General features: G+C 35.7%; 2 protein-coding genes across 16 annotated transcripts in view; both read left to right on the top strand.

Annotated features, from left to right (window-relative positions):
• The window catches only part of dlg1a (discs large MAGUK scaffold protein 1a), a 144683-nt gene extending 139799 nt beyond the window's left edge, over positions 1–4884 (top strand). For all 15 annotated transcript variants that reach the window (XM_053498129.1, XM_053498119.1, XM_053498116.1 and 12 more), the window contains 6 exons: positions 12–62; positions 404–505; positions 651–823; positions 941–1050; positions 1263–1354; positions 2641–4884. In XM_053498129.1, the coding sequence (XP_053354104.1) occupies positions 12–62; positions 404–505; positions 651–823; positions 941–1050; positions 1263–1354; positions 2641–2747 (635 nt within the window). In that variant the 3' untranslated portion in view covers positions 2748–4884. The remainder of the gene's footprint in view (positions 1–11; positions 63–403; positions 506–650; positions 824–940; positions 1051–1262; positions 1355–2640) is intronic.
• Positions 4885–5990: 1106 nt separating this feature from the next.
• On the top strand, positions 5991–17479 carry meltf (melanotransferrin). The gene is made up of 16 exons (XM_053497626.1): positions 5991–6238; positions 8306–8460; positions 8760–8859; positions 9096–9281; positions 9444–9594; positions 10330–10397; positions 10863–11047; positions 11452–11611; positions 12328–12479; positions 12564–12660; positions 12852–13046; positions 14566–14719; positions 14829–14896; positions 14994–15181; positions 15266–15458; positions 15725–17479. The coding sequence occupies exons 1-16, from the start codon at positions 6190–6192 to the stop codon at positions 15790–15792; spliced, it is 2169 nt and encodes a 722-aa protein (XP_053353601.1). The 5' UTR covers positions 5991–6189; the 3' UTR covers positions 15793–17479.
• The last annotated feature ends 1422 nt before the right edge of the window (positions 17480–18901 follow it).

Raw genomic sequence — 18901 nt, 5'->3', positions numbered from 1 at the left:
TATTTTACCAGGTGGACAGGATGAATATGTTCTATCATATGAGTCAGTGGTTCAGCAGGAAGGTAAGTATATTTTTCAAACTAAGAGTTACTTTGGGAAAAAAAAGGCTTCAGTTTGTTAAAAAGCATGAAGTGGACAAAATGGACTGTAGAGCGTTGGTAAAAGGACATGTGGGACTGATTAGTCCAGATGTCCAATTAAAGCACAAAACAACAGAGGACAGAATGAGAATTGTACTGTTAAGTTTGTGTAATAATTTGGAAAACACAATTCCTTTTTGTTTCACAGATCAGATTACGTAATACTGTATATTGCATTTTAAAATTTTGATCATTTCATCATTCATAAATCAACTAATTGATTTAAAAAAAAAAACCTTAACAAATTGTCTCTGACTTCACAGTGAATTATACTCGTCCTGTAATTATCCTGGGCCCTATGAAGGACCGGATCAACGATGACCTGATATCAGAGTTTTCTCATAAGTTTGGATCCTGTGTCCCACGTAAGTAGCATGTGTCCTGCATCTTTATCACTCCTCTCATATGAACGTCCAACCCCGGATTTCAATAATAATAATAAAAAAAAATTGCTGTTTAATCTTAATTCGGGTATCAATCTTCCTCCCATCCTCTTCCTCCCTGTTGCAGATACAACCAGATCAAAGCGAGAATATGAGGTCGATGGCAGAGATTATCACTTTGTCATTTCCCGAGAACAAATGGAGAAAGACATCCAGGATCACAAGTTTATAGAGGCTGGCCAGTACAACAATCATCTGTATGGCACAAGTGTACAATCAGTGCGAGAGGTTGCGGAAAAGGTGAAGATCTCTCTCTCCTTTATTTTATCTAATACTCCATACACAGCAGATTTAGTGTTAATTTCAGAAATAGACATTGACACTAAACATTTGCTTTCCTTTTCCATTTCTGCAAAGGGTAAACACTGCATCCTTGACGTCTCCGGCAATGCTATCAAACGTCTCCACCTAGCACAGCTCTACCCGATCGCTGTGTTCATCAAACCAAAATCAATGGAAAATATTTTGTGAGTCTATATTATTAAGGTTTCACTTTACATTTTGTTTCGAATAATCTCTTCATTTACTGTAGACCATCTCAGACATAAACTATATAGAGAACAAGGGATTTGAAAACTCTAGAAAATGTGTGTAATGTTCTCTGAAGCAAATGATGAAAAGTGCAACAATGCATTTCTAAAATTTGTCATTTCTGATTCTTTTTTTTTTTTCTTATCAGAGAAATGAATAAGAGGCTGACCGAGGAGCAGGCCAAGAAAACATTTGACCGAGCTATGAAGCTGGAACAGGAGTTTACAGAGCACTTCACTTGTGCGTAAAATATATGGTTACGCCACATGCCACATGCATGTCTCATTTTATATTCTCTTGTCTTATAATCAGAATCAGAAAACTTTATTGATCCCGCAAGAAATTGCTTATGTGATGACTGCCATAACACACAAAGACACAGAGACACAAAAACAGTATTAAATAAAACTAAATAAAATAGAATGAATCTAAATAAAATCTGAATAAAATCTGAAGTACTTAAGGTACTTCTCAGTTCGTCCACCACATTGTGGAGTGGGTGATCTACATTGTTATACACCTTATTGCCAAAACTTTTAGGACACCTGACTTTCATTCCTATACAGAATGTACAGTAGTGCAATTTACAGGCATAAACCTGTTCATGAATGGTTTATCAATGTTGATATAGTGTATCATGCACTGATCTAACCCCAATTCGACAGCTTTGTGATGAACTGGATCACTGTATGCACCCCAGACATCCAGTGACCCCAAGTGTCTGACCCCAACACTCCAACCTCTAGTGGAAAGACTTCTTAAATGTGTGGAGGTTATTAAAACAGAAAGGGGGAATCACATACACCTATACGATAGTTCGATTTCCTCTAATATTTGGCCACTCAGGTTAAACAGGTTTAATAAAAGTAGTGAGCTTAATTGAAGTAATACTGTAGTTTGTCCTTTAATGGCATTTTCTTGTTGTTTTTTACTATAATTATGAGGAATCAACAGATTTTACACAGGTGCAAGATCATATGAGGGGCGTTACAGTCAAACCTGGACTTTTCATTATACAAAATAACAGAACATAGTTATAAGAGTTAAATATGTGATCCCCTGCTACACTAATGCACTTATCCCAACGATCCATCAGTGCTTAAATATCATCATAAAAGTGTTTTCAGCATGCCAGAGCATGATATCTCCTTTAATGGCCATTTGCTTTAATGGAAATAAACAGACTGATTTGGTCAGCAAAGACGTTCTGTTTTTGCAGGACAATGCACAGCCTCATGCTACCCACTGCACTACTTGCATATTACAGTACTGACCTTAATGGTGTCCAAGCACTAGTGTATAAGTATTAGTATAGCAGGGGATTAGTATAGCAGGGGATTATATAGAGAAATAAAGGTAGTTTTTAGTCTCATAACTGTGTTCTGTCATTCAGGACAATCAGAAGTCCCAGTTTGACTTGAACACCCCACACTTCTATATACCACAGAAACCAGATTTACATATTACTGTATGTTGTCTTAACTGGTTCTATCATCCCTATGAAATGTTCTTTTCTTTTTTCCCAGCCATTGTACAAGGCGACACCCTGGAGGAGATCTACAACCAGGTTAAACAGATCATAGAAGATCAGTCTGGACCGTACATCTGGGTGCCATCCAGGGAGAAATTGTGAGATGGCTAAAATCAGAGAAATCATAATCCCTTCTTCTTTTTTTTCTTCTTTTCCTTCTTTTTTTCGGGTGAGCTGAAATAGGAAATGCTCCAAATATCCGAGGACGTGCTTGTGAGAGTGGGCAGACAGCACATCTTATTAAGACTTGATTCCAGGGAGAAGTGCTACGCCTAACCAGGGCCGAGATTATTCAGTATAGTACAGCTTCCTTAATGTTTAAGGCAGGTGATCTTATAGATGGAAAAGATTTTAATGCATATACTTGGATTTTGTTTGGATTTTTTCTTTCTTTCGCATAGCAGAGCATAAAAAGTGCACTTGTGTACGATCACTTGGAGCAAAATTTTGCACGTTTCAGCACTAAAAGCATGTTTTGGATGGTTTTGTTCTAGTTAACCTACATTGATTTTTATGTTTTTTCTTACACATATATTTGAGCTTCATTAACCACAGCCACAATATCTATTTTCTTTTTCTCCCCCTATCATACTGTATACTGCTTATGATCTTATAAAAGGATCAAAAGATTTAACTTATGCAATTATCCAGCTTTTAAACTGCACAAACTTGTGGATGGTTCGAACGATGACCTGGCACAAAATCTGATCTTGATTGAAGGATTCCTGGATGTCCTCTGCAGATCTGGGTGTTTATGAGAGTATAAATTTGAGGTTTACAGTGGCATGGCTGAAAAATGTTGTTTAAAATACAGGTGAATGTTTTATTTTCGGACATAAATTCACAATGCAAATCTAAAGAGAATTTACTGTACACTGAGATTTTAACATGTATTTAACCCTAAGTATACTGCCTATTTTGTTATAATAAAAAACTCTATATTGAACTTTAACTAAACTAAAAATATGGGAATAATTATCTTTATATGGAATAATTATATGTATGAAAATATATCAGTCTATATAAATATAAAAAAAGAATATATTTTCCCTTACTTTAACAATCATCTCTTGGTTGTTGTTGTTTTTTTTTCTTTTCTTTTTTTTTCATGGCCCTTGGTGAAGTCGAACTTGGGCTGATTGGGCAGTTTTTCAAATGCATTTGCTTAGCAGTTCATTATCCTTTGCCCTCTCTTCCATGTGAATCCTGTCTCACGTGGTGTGCATGGTTTTAAAAGCAATAGTATTTATAAAACGTGTGTAATCAGTACAAAAACTGGAACACGCCTTTTGCATTTGTGAAGATGCCGGGTTTGTCGTTGAAAGTTACGCAGAAGCTTGTAAACCCCATCCTTTAGATACAGTGGTCACTATTAGCTGGACAGAGGGTCCCCGAGGCTCTCCCAAACACAAGCCTTTATTTCTCCACTCGAGGGCGCTCTCACAGAATCCAGCTCTCACTTTCATTCCCATTCGGAGATGATTGTTTTTTAAAAAACTGACTCGCTTCCATTGGACCACTGCTTTCTAACACATTTTTGACTGGACATTGTAAATATTCTGATCTGAATTATTCCATTGGTCAAACGACAAGAAGTGCTAATAAACAAATCACACACTGTTTTTTTTTATTTTATTTTATTATTTTAGTAAATGCATCTTTCTTTATGTCATCACAGGATGAGCATTTGCCATTTCAATACAAAGATAATAGGTCTAGTGAGGAACACGGTTAGATTCTGTTTTGTTTTTTTCTACATAACAGCGGTTTTGTGTTTAGAGAATATAAATATTGTTTTATCTAATAAATGATGTTGTTAACGAGGAAATCTAGATTTACTTTGAATTTCTTATGATCACTCTCGATCATTTTCTCTTATACAGTATAGCGTGCTTGTATGGAATAGTCTGATTAAATAAAAAGTAAAAATGTATGAATGCATAAAAAGAATCATGTTTGCACGTACCAAAAAAAGGAGTAAAATAATTGGACAAAAAAAAAAAAAAAGGAAACAATGATTCACTGCGTAATGATAGTAAGGATTAAAGATTAGTCAGACACTAGGACGCTTTTTTGTGTTTAGCTTGCTTTCTCATGAAGCTATGCATATTTTACATTTTCTCCCAGACCCAGCTTTAAATTTAACAAGCAGTCTTGTTTCATCGTTTACAATTAATCTGTAACTGTTCAAGAGTATCTCTGCTTGCCCTGATTCTGTGGACGTTTATGATGATCTAAGCAGGCAAACTTCCTGTTATAAAACAATAAACCAGAGCACCTTCATAATCATCAGTAACTTTATTTTATGCTTCATGTTACTAAAGCAAATGTGTCAATACAGTATGCTGGGGTTGATTGGTCGTTTATGACACAACACATTTAATTATATTTAGTGAATTAAAATAGTGCTACTAGGGAAGTAGTCAGTAATGGGGCGTCTAAAGGGTTAATTTGAAGTTATTTAGATAGAAATAGTTGAGTTTTATAGGAGCTAATCAAGCATTGGCTCATTTTTGCTGTGCATTATTCGAATGCTTATTTAAAATCAGGTTCGTCCTCTAAACGTTGGCTCTCCAGGTCTGGATTCTGCTCGAGCCCTGATGTTAGTGACGCCCTTCACCTGAACGACTTCATTGTACCCACTGTGGGCCTCATAGGTGGGGTTTGGAGTGTGAGTGTGTAATGAAAGCCTTCTCTGTCTCTGCCTCTCTCCCTCTCCTTTCCACTCCCTCTCTCTCAATCTTTTTTTTTTTTAGGGGGGACGAGATGATGACGTGTTTTTATATGCTTTTATATCCTTATGTCCCCCATAAGAATATGAATATCTTCCAGTTCTTTTTTTCTCCTTAAACTAGGTTTTATTTTAAAAACTAAAATAGCCACATGGGTATAAAATGCTATTTATTCCATGTTTTGGTAATGAGGTTACTTTTTAAACTTAAAGTTACTTCAGGCTCTACTTCTGTATTTTTATTTGTAGGCCCCAAATTAAGTAGCAGTACTGTATTAGTGATCATGTTTACAATAAATGAAATAGCCTTTTAAAAATGCATTAGTATAATTCAATTAAGGCACATGCTAGATATGAATAGAATGTTCAGGTTAAATTAATTAATTAGTATTAAGTACATGTACAAACTTTTATTTTATTACAATACACTTAATATGTAAAAGCTACACAAGGACAATTTTTTTGCTGCCCATGTGATAGAACAGCACCAGAAATACTCTCTCCCTCTTTCTCTCTCGCTTTCTCTCTCTCACACACACAGACACATTATGTGTGTGTGTGTGTGTGTGTGTATGTGTGTGTGTGCTCGCTTGTCCGCTTTTCCCTTGTACGTGTCACTTTAGGTGTACACTTAATTTGATGGTCCCATTGCACCCACAGTCTTGAGAATTTGAATTAAAAAAAAGATTAGAGATTAAGATTACTAGATCACAAAAAAGAAAAAAAAAGTTCTGGACTTTGTCTCGAGTTGGACTTTGTGCTGCTGAAGGCTTAAGAAAGCAAACGGTGTTGTAAAAGCAGCAGTTTGGAGTCATGGGCGTGTGGAGTACACTGACCGCGCTGCTCCTCATCACACACAGCGGTAAGCCTTTACCCCTCTCACCCCATCACTAACCCCATTATACACACTTTACCTTATTATATTAGTCTTATTTATTCCTTTTGACTCATTTTATGCATTTAATGCATTTTATCCAAAAAAGAAAGGCAGGCGTGCGTCATCATCCCTCATGTCTTAGAATTCCTGATCTAAAATGACTGTTTTTGTTGTTGTTTTGTATAAAATGAAAAGTAAGACTTTTTATGGATACAATTTTAGTAATTTCTAGTTCTGTGGCTTGTGACACCAAAACAGGAAAAAAAGAACATTCATGTCTTTTAAATAAAATAATAATAATAATAATAATAATAATAATAATAATTATTATTATTATTATTATAAGTGAAAAATTCAAAAACAACTTTACTTGGGTATTATCACCTTTTTTTGGTCATGTTTAATTAGAAAAAAATACATTTGTAACTTACTATATATAATATAAAAATATTAAATGTATAATCATTTTGTACTCAAATATATGTATCTAGGCTAAGAGCTGATAATAGCACAAATTATCTCATTAAGAGGATGTTTTGCCAATATTTATCCACTCAAAATTATAAAAAAACATACAGTACAAGTATTTAAATTATCAATGAACTACATCAATTCCTGACTATGTATACATTACTTGAAATAAATTGCAGCCTTTTGTGATATAAATAATTGCACAGGTCCATATTGCTTTTTTTAATTTTATTCAACTAATTGTGCAGCACTACTGGTAGATTCGGTTCACTTTATTAGACTTAGGCTTATACAGTATGTTAAAAAACATTCGAGATTACCATGTTACATGTTTTAGGTTTAGGCCACACAACCACGACGGGCAACAAAAGGAACAAATTGTTGATTTCCAACACAGGGTAGTAATCTATTGATTTCACACCAGGATGTGAAAGTATTACAGGTATTCAGCTGTGAAGGCCTCTTCTGATTTCTTTTTTTGTTGACTTTTTAATTGTAAGTAAACTAATAAATGCACAGAAGTAGAATATGCTATATTATGATAATCATAATAGTTGTAGCAAGAGTATTTACTTATCATTAGTGTGTGTAGCTCTTTAGCTTGACCCATAGGCTTTATATCATCATGAGGGTAATTATACTGTATATTCACTTAAGGTTAAATATTTTCCCACCCAGTGCCCTAACCCCAGCCACTAGACGCAGTGCCGGTCCCAAGCAATGATAAAGTGGAAGGGTTAAACCCTGTGCCAAGTTCTGTCCAGATCAGATGGTCTGCTTTGGCGAACTCTTAACAGGAGCAGCTGAATAACTAACAATATATATACACTATACTGTATACATACATTAATGCTTAAAAGTGTGAGGTCACTTCCAAGTTTCTTAGTTTTTGTTTAGTGACTTATTTTATGTACATTCTACAACAATACTGAGTATTTCAAAACTATAAAAAAAAAAAAAAAAAAACATATAGAATTAGGTAAATATGTAACAACAACAACAACAACAACAGTCATTTGTTATTTTAAGACGCTCTGCCTTTCTGGAATAGTTTTTGCAAGAACAGTATTGTCAAGTGCATTTGTAGAACCCATCAAGCACGATGATGAAACTGGTTTTAATGAAGAATATTTCAGGAACGTGAGAACAAAACTGCAGAGGAGAAGTTTATTTAGAAAGTTAACAGCCTCAAAAATGACTAATTCACAATTAGCACCTCAGATTAGAGACGTTATGAAGGCTTTACAGATCATGAGTAGCAAATAATGAGAATGCTGAGATGCATATGTTTAGATGTATTTGCTACTTCAATCAATGTTTGTGATTCTCATAAAGAATTAAAAGCCTGTATTAAAAAAATGGAAATTGGGCAAAATAGGACAATTAGACACAGGCATGGGCCTTCTTATGATAGCAAACACAGTATTTTATGTTTCTTAAATAAGTTAATAATACAATAATACAGTTTATAACTGTAACACTACTAGCTTGTATAGATAGATAGATAGATAGATAGATAGATAGATAGATAGATAGATAGATTGATTGATTTTAATGACTTTATTGTGTGTGTGTGTCTAGTGTGCAGCCAAACCAGCGTAAGATGGTGTGCAATTTCCCCAAACGAGCTGGAGAAGTGCAATGCCATGGCAGCAGCGTTCAGCAGCGCCTCTATCCGGCCTACGCTGCGCTGTGTCCTCGCAAACTCAGCCACTGAGTGCATGCAAAAACTCAAGGTAACATCCTCTACATGAAACCATCACTGCTAATAGAGTGAAGTTAGGTCATGACATGTACATGTAGCATTGCAGTGCTTTGTCATTCCTTTTATTGTCCTTTTCAAGTTTTTGAGCACTAAGAAAACATTGTGATGACTTTTACACATGTATGACATTAACTTTCTAAAACTGACAAATTACTTTCCATGTTAGAAAGACAGTGTGGTTACGGTCATACATTATTGATTTGGCAGTCTGCATTAGTAAATGAAAAAGTACAGCTTATGGTTTAGCCAATCTCTTATGGTTGTCCTTAGGAAAATGAAGTCGATGCATTTTCTACCAGTGCCAAGGACGTCTATGATTTTGGAAAGGAAATCCAATTCAAAATTGCTGCAGCAGAGTCCAGTTCTGATAGTATGAGTTTTTTTTTTATATAATCCCACACATATTGCTATCACTATACAGTATATATATATATATATATATATATATATATATATATATATATATATATACTATGTATAAGAATACATGTTTACGGTTAGATTGCATGGCATGAGCCACCAGTGTGTTATCTTTAAATATTACCTGTTCTTCACTGTTAAGGCAGAAGTGAGCTCATATTGGCTCTGTGAATCTCTGACTTATAGATGTAGGAACATCGTATTATGCAGTTGCTGTGGTGAAGAAGACGAATTCATACATTAACATCAACAACCTAAAGGGGAAGAAGACATGCCACACTGGGATTGGGCGTACAGCTGGGTGGAACATGCCCATAGGCTATCTGATCGACGGGGGAAAGATGTCTGTTATGGCCTGTAATGTGACACAAGGTGCACACATCATGTCTAAGAACATTATTCCATGCTTTATGTTTATGCATGATATGTAAAGATCGTTCGATAATCGGTTATCAAAAAATGACCTCACAGAAAAGAATATGTGTGGATGAGACACAATGTTGTTGGGTTTTTTATTTTTTCCCGGATGTCTAGGAGTTGCAGAATTCTTCAACGCTAGCTGCATTCCTGGAGCAATAGGTCAGGCTCCGTCTCTGTGCCAGCTCTGTGCAGGAGATGGATCTGGAGAGCATAAGTGTGAAGCAAGCAACAAGGAGAAATACTACTCATACAATGGAGCCTTCAGGTAATGTACTTTTCATTATGCTTTGCAATTACTGCCGTAACACGTTTGCTCACTAGGCAAGAAAAGTCATTTGTCATTTCTGCACAGTAAATATTCAGGACAATGAATACTCAGGGCAATAACTACACAATACAATAAAGAAACAAGACAGGAATATGCTTAGGGCAGAAGCTATACAAGACAATACATACTCAAGGCAAGGATTCAACTCAGGAAAGCCCTGTTAACTTTTACGGTTTCTGCTGCAAGTCACTACTGATTCAAAATCAAGGCTTGCTGAGGTTTGGACATGCTCTGACATCATTAACTATGGCTTAGGATCAAGAACAAGATCCTAAAGGCAGAGCTACAGAGAGGAATGTGAAGGCATGGTCTCTTTAAATAAAGACTCTTTGTGAAGGTCTACAGCTCTCTATGGAGAAACCTGAGATAACCAACAAAGTGCTATGGTGTTGTATATCTATTACATGAAATGCTCAGACCTAAAATGATTAATCCCACTTTTTCATTAAACTAAGGATGATACTTGTTAATGGAAATGATTGTAACATGCACAACTTATCACAGTTATAAGAAAAACATACTGTACTGTACTGTATATAAGCCATAGATAGCATTCTGATACTTGAAACCCAGATACACTGTTGAAAAGCTGTAAAATTTCGACCTGAGCATTACTGTGGGGGAAACATTAATATATATATATATTTTTTTTTTTTCTTTTCCTTTTTGCAGATGCCTTGTTGAGGATGCAGGAGAAGTAGCATTTGTTAAGCACACCACAGTTGGTGAAAACACTGATGGCAAGTCCATTTTTACTACAAATAACAGTTTGATATCACTCCCATGTGGTTATGGTGGCACAGTGGCTTACTGGTTAGCACTGTTGCATTGCACCTCCAGGGTCGGGGTTACCGCCCTGGGTTTATGTGCGTAGAATTGGCATGTTCTCTCCATGCTTGGTGGGTTTTCTCTGGGTGCTTTAGTTTCCACCCACAGTCCAAATACATGCAGATTAGGCTAACTGGCGTTCCCAAATTGCCTGTAGTGTGTGAATGACACCTGACCCCTTTGGTAACTGCCACAGAATGACAGATACAGTATATCTCCAGGGTGGGGAGTATCCATCCCCAAAGTGCCGGATGGCATGTGGACGGACCCATAAGTGTAGCATAGGACAACAGACAGAGTACTAAACAGGTACTGCAGCAAGAAGAGTATTATTACTCTTACTATTATTTCACATAGTATTTTTTTTTTTCTTTTAGGAAAAGGGGACATTTGGGCGCAGGGTCTCAAGTCTGCTGACTTTGAATTGCTCTGCTCAGATGGAACGCGGAGTCCTGTTTCAGATTACACACGCTGCAACTTGGCCCGAGTGCCATCCAGAGGCATTGTGGTCCGCTTTGACATGGACAGGTCTGCGATATATAACATGCTTAAAGAGGGACAGGTAAGAACCTTTCTCCTAAATGTTATGTGATGAAATGCTTGATACTGTTTTGTTTGATTGTTTCATTTGGCTCATTTTTATCTGAACCAGCATTAAGTCATTTTCAACAATTTGAGATGAAGTGTCTTTTCTAAGGCCAGCCTTGACTCACACACATGCATCAAATAGCCTTAACTGCCCGTGACCCTGTCGCTGGTTCACTAGTTTTTATTCCTTGGATTACTTTTTTTTGGTAGATGGTTAATAGCATGCTGCTATTTTAAAATAATGACACAACCTCGACATTAATTATTATTCTGTAATAGCATTGCACAACACAAAATATTTTATTATTTACTTATTGTTGATTTTATTATGTTAAATATATATTGAGCTCATGTTAAAAAATGTCTTTATCCCCGCAGCAAAAGTCTAGCTTCCCTATTTTCTCCTCGATTGAATTTGACGGTGAAAATCTATTGTTCAGTGACAAATCTACAAGCTTTATCCATGCTGAGCATGAGGACTACATTGCTTGGATGGGACGAGAATACTATAACATATTGAAAGCTATGGACTGCAATGGTTAGAACTCTTCTTTACAGTAAATTAATCAGACATATGTGTACTGTATGTGTGTTGTCACTACACCAAAAATGTTTCTTTCATTACTGATCATAAATTTGATCTGTACAGTATCGGTATCTTCTTTTGAGCCAAAAGCACTGGACCTCAATGGTAGTTGAAAAAAAGTGTCACACAATTGTGGTGATAAATGTGTTTTAGCAGAAGGCCTGATTAGTGTGTGAGATACCATAACCCTTATTTGATGAGACTAGATATAGACGAGATATTAATGAGATATATCATATAATGTATGACTAGGTTATGTCGAAATCATAAAAATTAGTTGAGGTTTATTTCTGTTTGTTTTCAGAAAACTTTTTAGCAAAAAAAAAAAAACGCTTTTATACTATAATAATAATAAAAATAATAATAATAATAATAATAACCCCTCTGCACCCCTATTTCGAATTATTTAAATAGTTTACTTTAACTACTTTTATACTTGGCAAAGTGCAAACACACAACAGTTTCATCCTAATTCACATTGTAACCTTTACTTGAACAAGCTCCAGTATAGACAGAGGTGACTTTATGGGACCTACTCTCATAAATATTAGATACAAGCATTGCCTCATCTTTTGGCATTGAATATTTCCATGTTGCATGTATGGTGTATATTAGTACACTCGTGTATATGGTGTGTGTGTGTGTGTGTGTGTGTCTGCGTATTGTAGATGTCCCTGAGACCCTGACCTGGTGTGTGCTGTCCTTTGGTGAGCAGCAGAAATGTGGAGACATGGCTCTAGCCTTTAAAAAAAAAGGACTCGCACCAAACATCCAGTGTTTATATGGAACATCCGTGGAGGACTGCATGGAGAAAATAAAGGTAGATGCGAACTACAAGTTATTTGTCTCTGTTTTTTTTTTCCTTTTTAAAGACTTGTTTAAATGTTCCGCTCTGTACACACAGAACAAGGAGGCAGATGCCGTCACGCTTGATGGAGGCTATATCTTTACTGCAGGAAAAACGTATGGCCTGGTGCCTGCTGCAGGCGAAAGCTACACGGGTTAGAAGCCAGCCTTATCTCTTATTATTCTCATCAAATGAACACTGTAATAGTACAGTGTCATAATGTAATCACTGCTGTCCTCCTCTGTATACTGAGTTGCAAAACACTTATTGTATACCAAGCCTGTAAGACAATCTCAATTCATACATCACAGTCTTCACACAGCAGACCATGTTTTGTCATTTCAGGGGACAGTGATGGCAGTATCTACTACGCTGTGGCTGTCATAAAGAGAAGCAATAGAGACATCCAAAGATACAGTGATCTGAGGGGCCGGACATCGTGTCACACAGGCTACGGCAGGACTGCTGGCTGGAACATTCCAGTAGGCGTGCTTGTTGAGAAAGGCCTTATCAGGGTACAGAAGTGCCAGGCTGCTCAAGGTTGGTTAACAGAGCTTCTCTTAGGTATCACTACTGCTGTGGCTCAGTTCAAGGTCTGTGTGCAACGTGCACTTGAACTTGCATGGTCAACATAATGGTGAATGTATCAGTGTATTTTAGGGGATGTGTTTGGGTCAGTTAATGTACAGTATTACACTTTTTCCTGCCAATGCCAGAATCAGCATTGATTAGTGTACTGTATATACAATAAAATGTTTTAAATTTCATTTATATGTTCAGGAAATTGCTGAATGTCCTATGATCAGGTGTTTTTGTTTTGCTCAAATTTCAGCAAATTTCAAACAGTTTCAGAAAGTGAGCCTTTAGTTTCTGATTCTGCTTAATGGTATTTTAACAGTGTTTTTATCTTTATATGTACTGCTGGACCTGATTTTTTTGCAGGTCAACAACCATTTCTTTCTTTCAACCGTTTCTTTCATATTTCATGGTAATGAATGACAAAGGGACAGATTAATGTAATTCCCAGGGGAATAGAGCAGAGATATGAGGACTTATTCTTCAGTAGTATCAATGATGTTATATTTTATAATATCAATAAAATGTAATATATGAGTTAACCTTTTAATATTTTTTATATTTTTGTTAGTTTTTTTCTTTTGTTGTTTGTGTGCAAAATTCTTAATTATTCTATAGTGTTTATTTTGTGCTAGATGTGACCACGACTTTGTTCTTTTTTATTTTTTTTGCACACTCATAACCGTTTTGTAAAAAAAAAAAAAGTTCAACGCCATTTGTTGAATTTTTTCGTATTACAGTGAAGTGCGCGGAAAGTTTGAGTTTATAAAGTAGCATATCTTCTCTTTCTGTGAGCCAACTGCGATCAAACAAAGCCTACTGTATATGTTACCTCAAGCTCGTCCAAATACTCCGCAAATATTTTCGCAAATATGTCAATGTACAGACACGCCAATTTTGCAGTTTTATTATATTTATAGATAATAACTTTTGTTTAAAAAATATCTTGCTTCATGACAGGTGACAATTATTTTGGAGAGCATTATTTTTTTTTTGCCTGTTTTAAAAAATTTATGCCTGGCTATAAGGGCATAGGTACAATCTATATAATGTAAAAAAAAAAAAAAAAACACCCAAATTCCAAAATGCGGACTAAACAATTGCTTGCAGTTTAAAACTAGTCCTGTTTTACAGGACAATTGTGCATCTGACAAAAAAAAAATGGGAATCGCTACTGGCCAAATCCACATGGAATAAGTGAAATTTCCAATAACTAAATTTTTTTTGCACTGAATTCCTATTTTTTTATTTGTGTTTTATTTTCTGCTTAGTGCCCCTCTTAAGCTCATAAGTTACATAGTTGTTTGAAAAAGCTTTCATCATAATTGTGTGCAAAGTCATTAAGTGGGGGTAAAGATTATCTACTAAGCCACAATGTTTAAATAAGAAGTGTTAAAATGCATGGATAAATATTTACTAGAATTAAGACCTGCTTTTTGCCACACAGTCAGTGAGATCATATCCATGTGTATTTTTAACCCAGCTGCTGGAGAGTTCTTTAGAGCAAGCTGTGTACCAGGTGCCAATCAGCCTGGATTTCCCAGCAACCTTTGTACCCAGTGCATCGGAGATGCCAAGGGCCAGAACAAGTGTGTTAAAGGCCAGGATCTCTTTGATGGTTACAACGGAGCCTTCAGGTAACTTACTAATATTAGAAATGTATTTGAAAATTTGTATGCATTTCCGGATTTTGTAAAGGAAAAAAATATATCAGTATAAACATATTTTAACGACCTCTTGTTTCAGGTGTCTGGTTCAGGAAGCAGGCGAGGTTGCATTTGTGAAACATTCCACCGTTTTCCAGAATACTAATGGTACATCACACTTTTGAGTCGTTAAACTTACTGTACATTATAGAAGCACAATCTCATAATCTAATTTCCTAATACAAATAAAAATGTTCTTTATCAGGTAATGGTACAGATCCTTGGGCCCTCAACTTGAACTCGAAAGATTTTCAACTGCTGTGTCCTCAAGAGTCTCGTGCTGAAGTCAGTCAGTATAAACAGTGTAACCTTGCTCGTGTCCCCTCCCATGCTGTAATGGTTCGGCCCGACACCAACCCTCACATCATCTTTGGTCTTTTGGACAAAGCTCAGGTGGGTGTACTGTATAAAGCCTTAAATATCAGAACTTGTTTGTGATATAAATGACCAATAGTACACAATGCTTACTATCTTCAGCAATTCTTCGGAATCAGCACTAACACAGACTTCAAGATGTTTGACTCCAGTCAATATGAGGGATCGGATCTGATCTTTAAAGACTCCACAGTGAGCATAATTGGTGTTGGTGAGAAAAAGACCTATGAGGATTGGCTTGGCCAGAGCTACATGGATGCGCTGTTAGCCATAGAATGCGATACCTCTTCAGCAGGTAAACTCATTTCTGTTCTCTAAATAGGGCATGGGTGACCTTTTTATATTTATCTAAATAATACGTGGGTGTAATAGTGGTATAGTGGGTAGTTTAACCATTTCATATCTCCAGGGTATATATACTCTACTTATATATATAATTTTTTTTTTTTTTATTAATTATAATTTTTTTATGTTTGGGAAGTTTTGTAATGGTTTTGCTTCATTGCATAATTTTTTCCCCCTTTTTTGTGTGTCTGTTTGTATGTGTTGTTTCATCTGCAGTGGTATCTTCAGCCTCTGTACTCCTGGTGATCAGCTTGGCTGTGCTCTTCTCTTTATTGGTTGCGTAGTCAACTGAACGGCCCCTCAAGGCATCCTCAGCTATTTCTCTACTTCATCACGATTGTTTTTATTATATATATAATATATATGCAAGTCTACTGTAGCATAGCTACTGTAAATTATAATCACAGAGTTCTTTAACATCAAAAAGCTTACACACTTACACTTTGATGTATATTCTGACAATTTATCAAAACCAATTAACATAAATCAGCATTGCTTTTGATGTAAAAGGGGTGTTTCAATCAAACCAGGAATTTAGATTGTGCAAAATAACAAAACACAGTTATGAGATTAAAACCTTTTTTATTTCTCTATGATCCCCTCTACACTAATGCACTTATCCCAGCGTTTCACTAATGCGTCAATCCCATCAGGTAGAACGTTTTCTCAGTATGCCAGAGCCATGATCAGACTAGCTGCTTCATGTTCTAAATGCTGGCCTCCCAGGAACTCCTTTAATGACCCATACATATGGAAATGGCTTGGAGTGAGGCCAGGACTGTACGGGGAATCTGGGCATAATGTTTTGCATTATAATGTTATAACTGATTGGTGTATACAGTATGTATGCTACATAAAGAAACTGTCTAAAATGACATTAGATTAGCACACCTTAAAAATTTTGCACTCATTTATCCATAGTAAAGCCATTTCTCTGTTTATTCTTTGTACAGATTAATCGGCCATCTGCTGGTAATCTTGAAACTAGACATTAATGTAGAACTTAGCGTGGAACTTGCACTTCTAAACTGTTTTGTAAAGTAAAAGCTCTTTGATTGTTAAAACGATTTTGTGAGACTAGGGTGCCCAAACTTTAGGTGCATTTTCTTATATTGACAACAATGATTTCCATTTTTTTTTGTCTTTGTTGAAAATGTATCACTGCACAAAGACTTGTAGTAGTGCTCAGATACCTGAGGGCAACAGCCATATCAGTGTATATGCTTTGCCTGTTACATATTTATTGACTTCAGTGTTCTGTGAATGTCTCTTTTTTAATTATGTACTTGAAGGCACATGGTGTATTAGGGAATATGCACATTCTAGCCAGTCTAGTATACATTAGTGTATCATTTATAAGTAGAAAAAGACAAACTTGATTTGCTTGTTTTGCCTTATGTTTCTCATGGTTATATTTTCCTTTTGCCATTTGAGAATCTAAATTCAGGATCATATTTTCAATGCAACTCTGTGTTTAACTCTATGTACTGATTAGAATTAATTTGCAACAGAATAAAGCAATACAGATTTTAGTTATACATTTTGCTGCAGGAGAATGCATTGATATTGCTATGTCATTAATTGTTTATGCCTAATGAGAATAACTTAATAATAACTTATCGACAATTATCTAAATTTAGCACCTTCTCATCTTTAATGTTCGTACTATCTGCTGCAATTAGATAAGACAAATCTAGATTACTCCTTCAGTTACTCATTAGCTCATGAAGACCCGCACTCATTGATGCATTTGTTTGATTTTAACCAAGAGATGTATTTTTATACAATGTTCAGTTACCATATCAGTGTATACATATGTAATGATTCTTGCTTTGATGTATTGCGATTTTTTCAATGAAATGATGCATATGTAACTAATATTTAGTTGCCAGGCCAGTGAGTCTGCTAAAGTATTATTACATGTTGCCCACATAGGGTTCTTTGCTGTTCTTTTCAATAAACATGCACATCCAAAAATTCTTGTCATTTCTGTTTTGCGACTTGTTTAGTCATCAGTCCTCAAGGGCATTGGTGACTCAGTGGTGGGTTTCTCATCGCCATGCAGAGGGCAGGGGTTTAATTCTGAGCCAATAATCCAAACCCAGCCGCTGGATGGTGGTCCCAAGTCCAGATAAAAATGAGAGGGTTGTGTTAGAAAGGGCGGAAACCTGTGCCAAGCTAAGTATGCAGATAAGATGGTCTACTGTGGCAACCCCTAAATGGAAGCAGCGATAAAAACAACAATGGATACTTAGTTTTTGTAGTTCACCATGTCTTAAACACACATACTGTATGGTTACCTCTTGGTGCTACAAAGGATAGCCCTCAGCTGAAAAAAATAATAAATGTTAAAATTGCTCATTCAAAGAGACATTTACATTTACTGTAAGATATGAAAAAGTATGAAAGTGTGATGTGAATGAGCCATAGGCCATGGAAAGGTTTTATGATTGAACAGTTATACAACTTGCACTTTAAGATCATGCACTCATGCTAAATTATATCATGTACTGTATTTTGTGTTCTGTCATCAATTAGGTCATTTCAAAAGAAGTCAAAGTTCAGGTATTAGAGCTTCTGGTAAAGTTCAAAACAGAGAACAACAGTTGTGTGATTAATCAAAAATATTGCAATGAAGAACTGCTGTACATTACGACATATACAAAGAAAGTGTAAAGCACTGGGTTTGTTTTGTAAAATAGCAACAAAAAAATAGGCATTTAGTATTCTTTTTCTTTTTATGCACATTAACAAAATTTTGGTGACCACGTTGTCAGTTTTATAAAAGCTGAACTAAAATATTTATCTCAGTCACTCACCGTTTATACCGCTTCATCCTGGGTCGCAGGGGGCCCTGCCCATCCCAGGTGACATAGGGCATAAGGAGATCCAATTCATTACAGGACACACGCACATGCTCATTCACACACTATGGGCAATTTGGGAAAGCCAGTTAGTCTAAGCTGAATGTATGTGGGAGCAAACTAGAGTACCCAGAGAAAACCCGCTAAGCACAGGAAGAACATGCTTGAGATCCATGCACACAGACCAGAGGTGGGAATTAAATTCAAATTTAAATTCAAATTTTATTTGTCACATACACAGTCATACACAGTACGATATGCAGTGAAATGCTTACACGACTGGCAGTGACCTTAAAAAATAATAAAAGCTTAAACATAAGAAAATAAATATGAATAAAAGAAATACAGTAAAAATAAAATTAACTAGTAAAATATGCTATACTAAGTAAAATAAACTGTAATAAAAGAAATACGTTAGAAAATAAGAATAACTAGTGAAATGTACTGTACAAAGTAAAATATATTTTACAAATAAGAACAGAATATCAATATAAGAACAAAATATCAATATAACAAATATAGAAAAGAA

This window comes from Clarias gariepinus, chromosome 6 (assembly GCF_024256425.1).
Source record: "Clarias gariepinus isolate MV-2021 ecotype Netherlands chromosome 6, CGAR_prim_01v2, whole genome shotgun sequence".
NCBI classification, from domain to species: domain Eukaryota; kingdom Metazoa; phylum Chordata; class Actinopteri; order Siluriformes; family Clariidae; genus Clarias; species Clarias gariepinus.
The sequence above is the reverse complement of the archived record's forward strand: the minus strand, read 5'-3'. Positions and strand labels throughout refer to the sequence as shown.

Excerpts from the sequence above, each read along its gene's own strand:
- meltf (XM_053497626.1), top strand. The coding sequence starts at position 6,190 with ATGGGCGTGTGGAGTACACTGACCGCGCTGCTCCTCATCACACACAGC. Across the intron at positions 10,398-10,862 it reads AGTTGGTGAAAACACTGATG|GAAAAGGGGACATTTGGGCG; the intron begins GCAAGTCCATTT and ends TTTTTCTTTTAG. Across the intron at positions 12,661-12,851 it reads TGCAGGCGAAAGCTACACGG|GGGACAGTGATGGCAGTATC; the intron begins GTTAGAAGCCAG and ends TTGTCATTTCAG.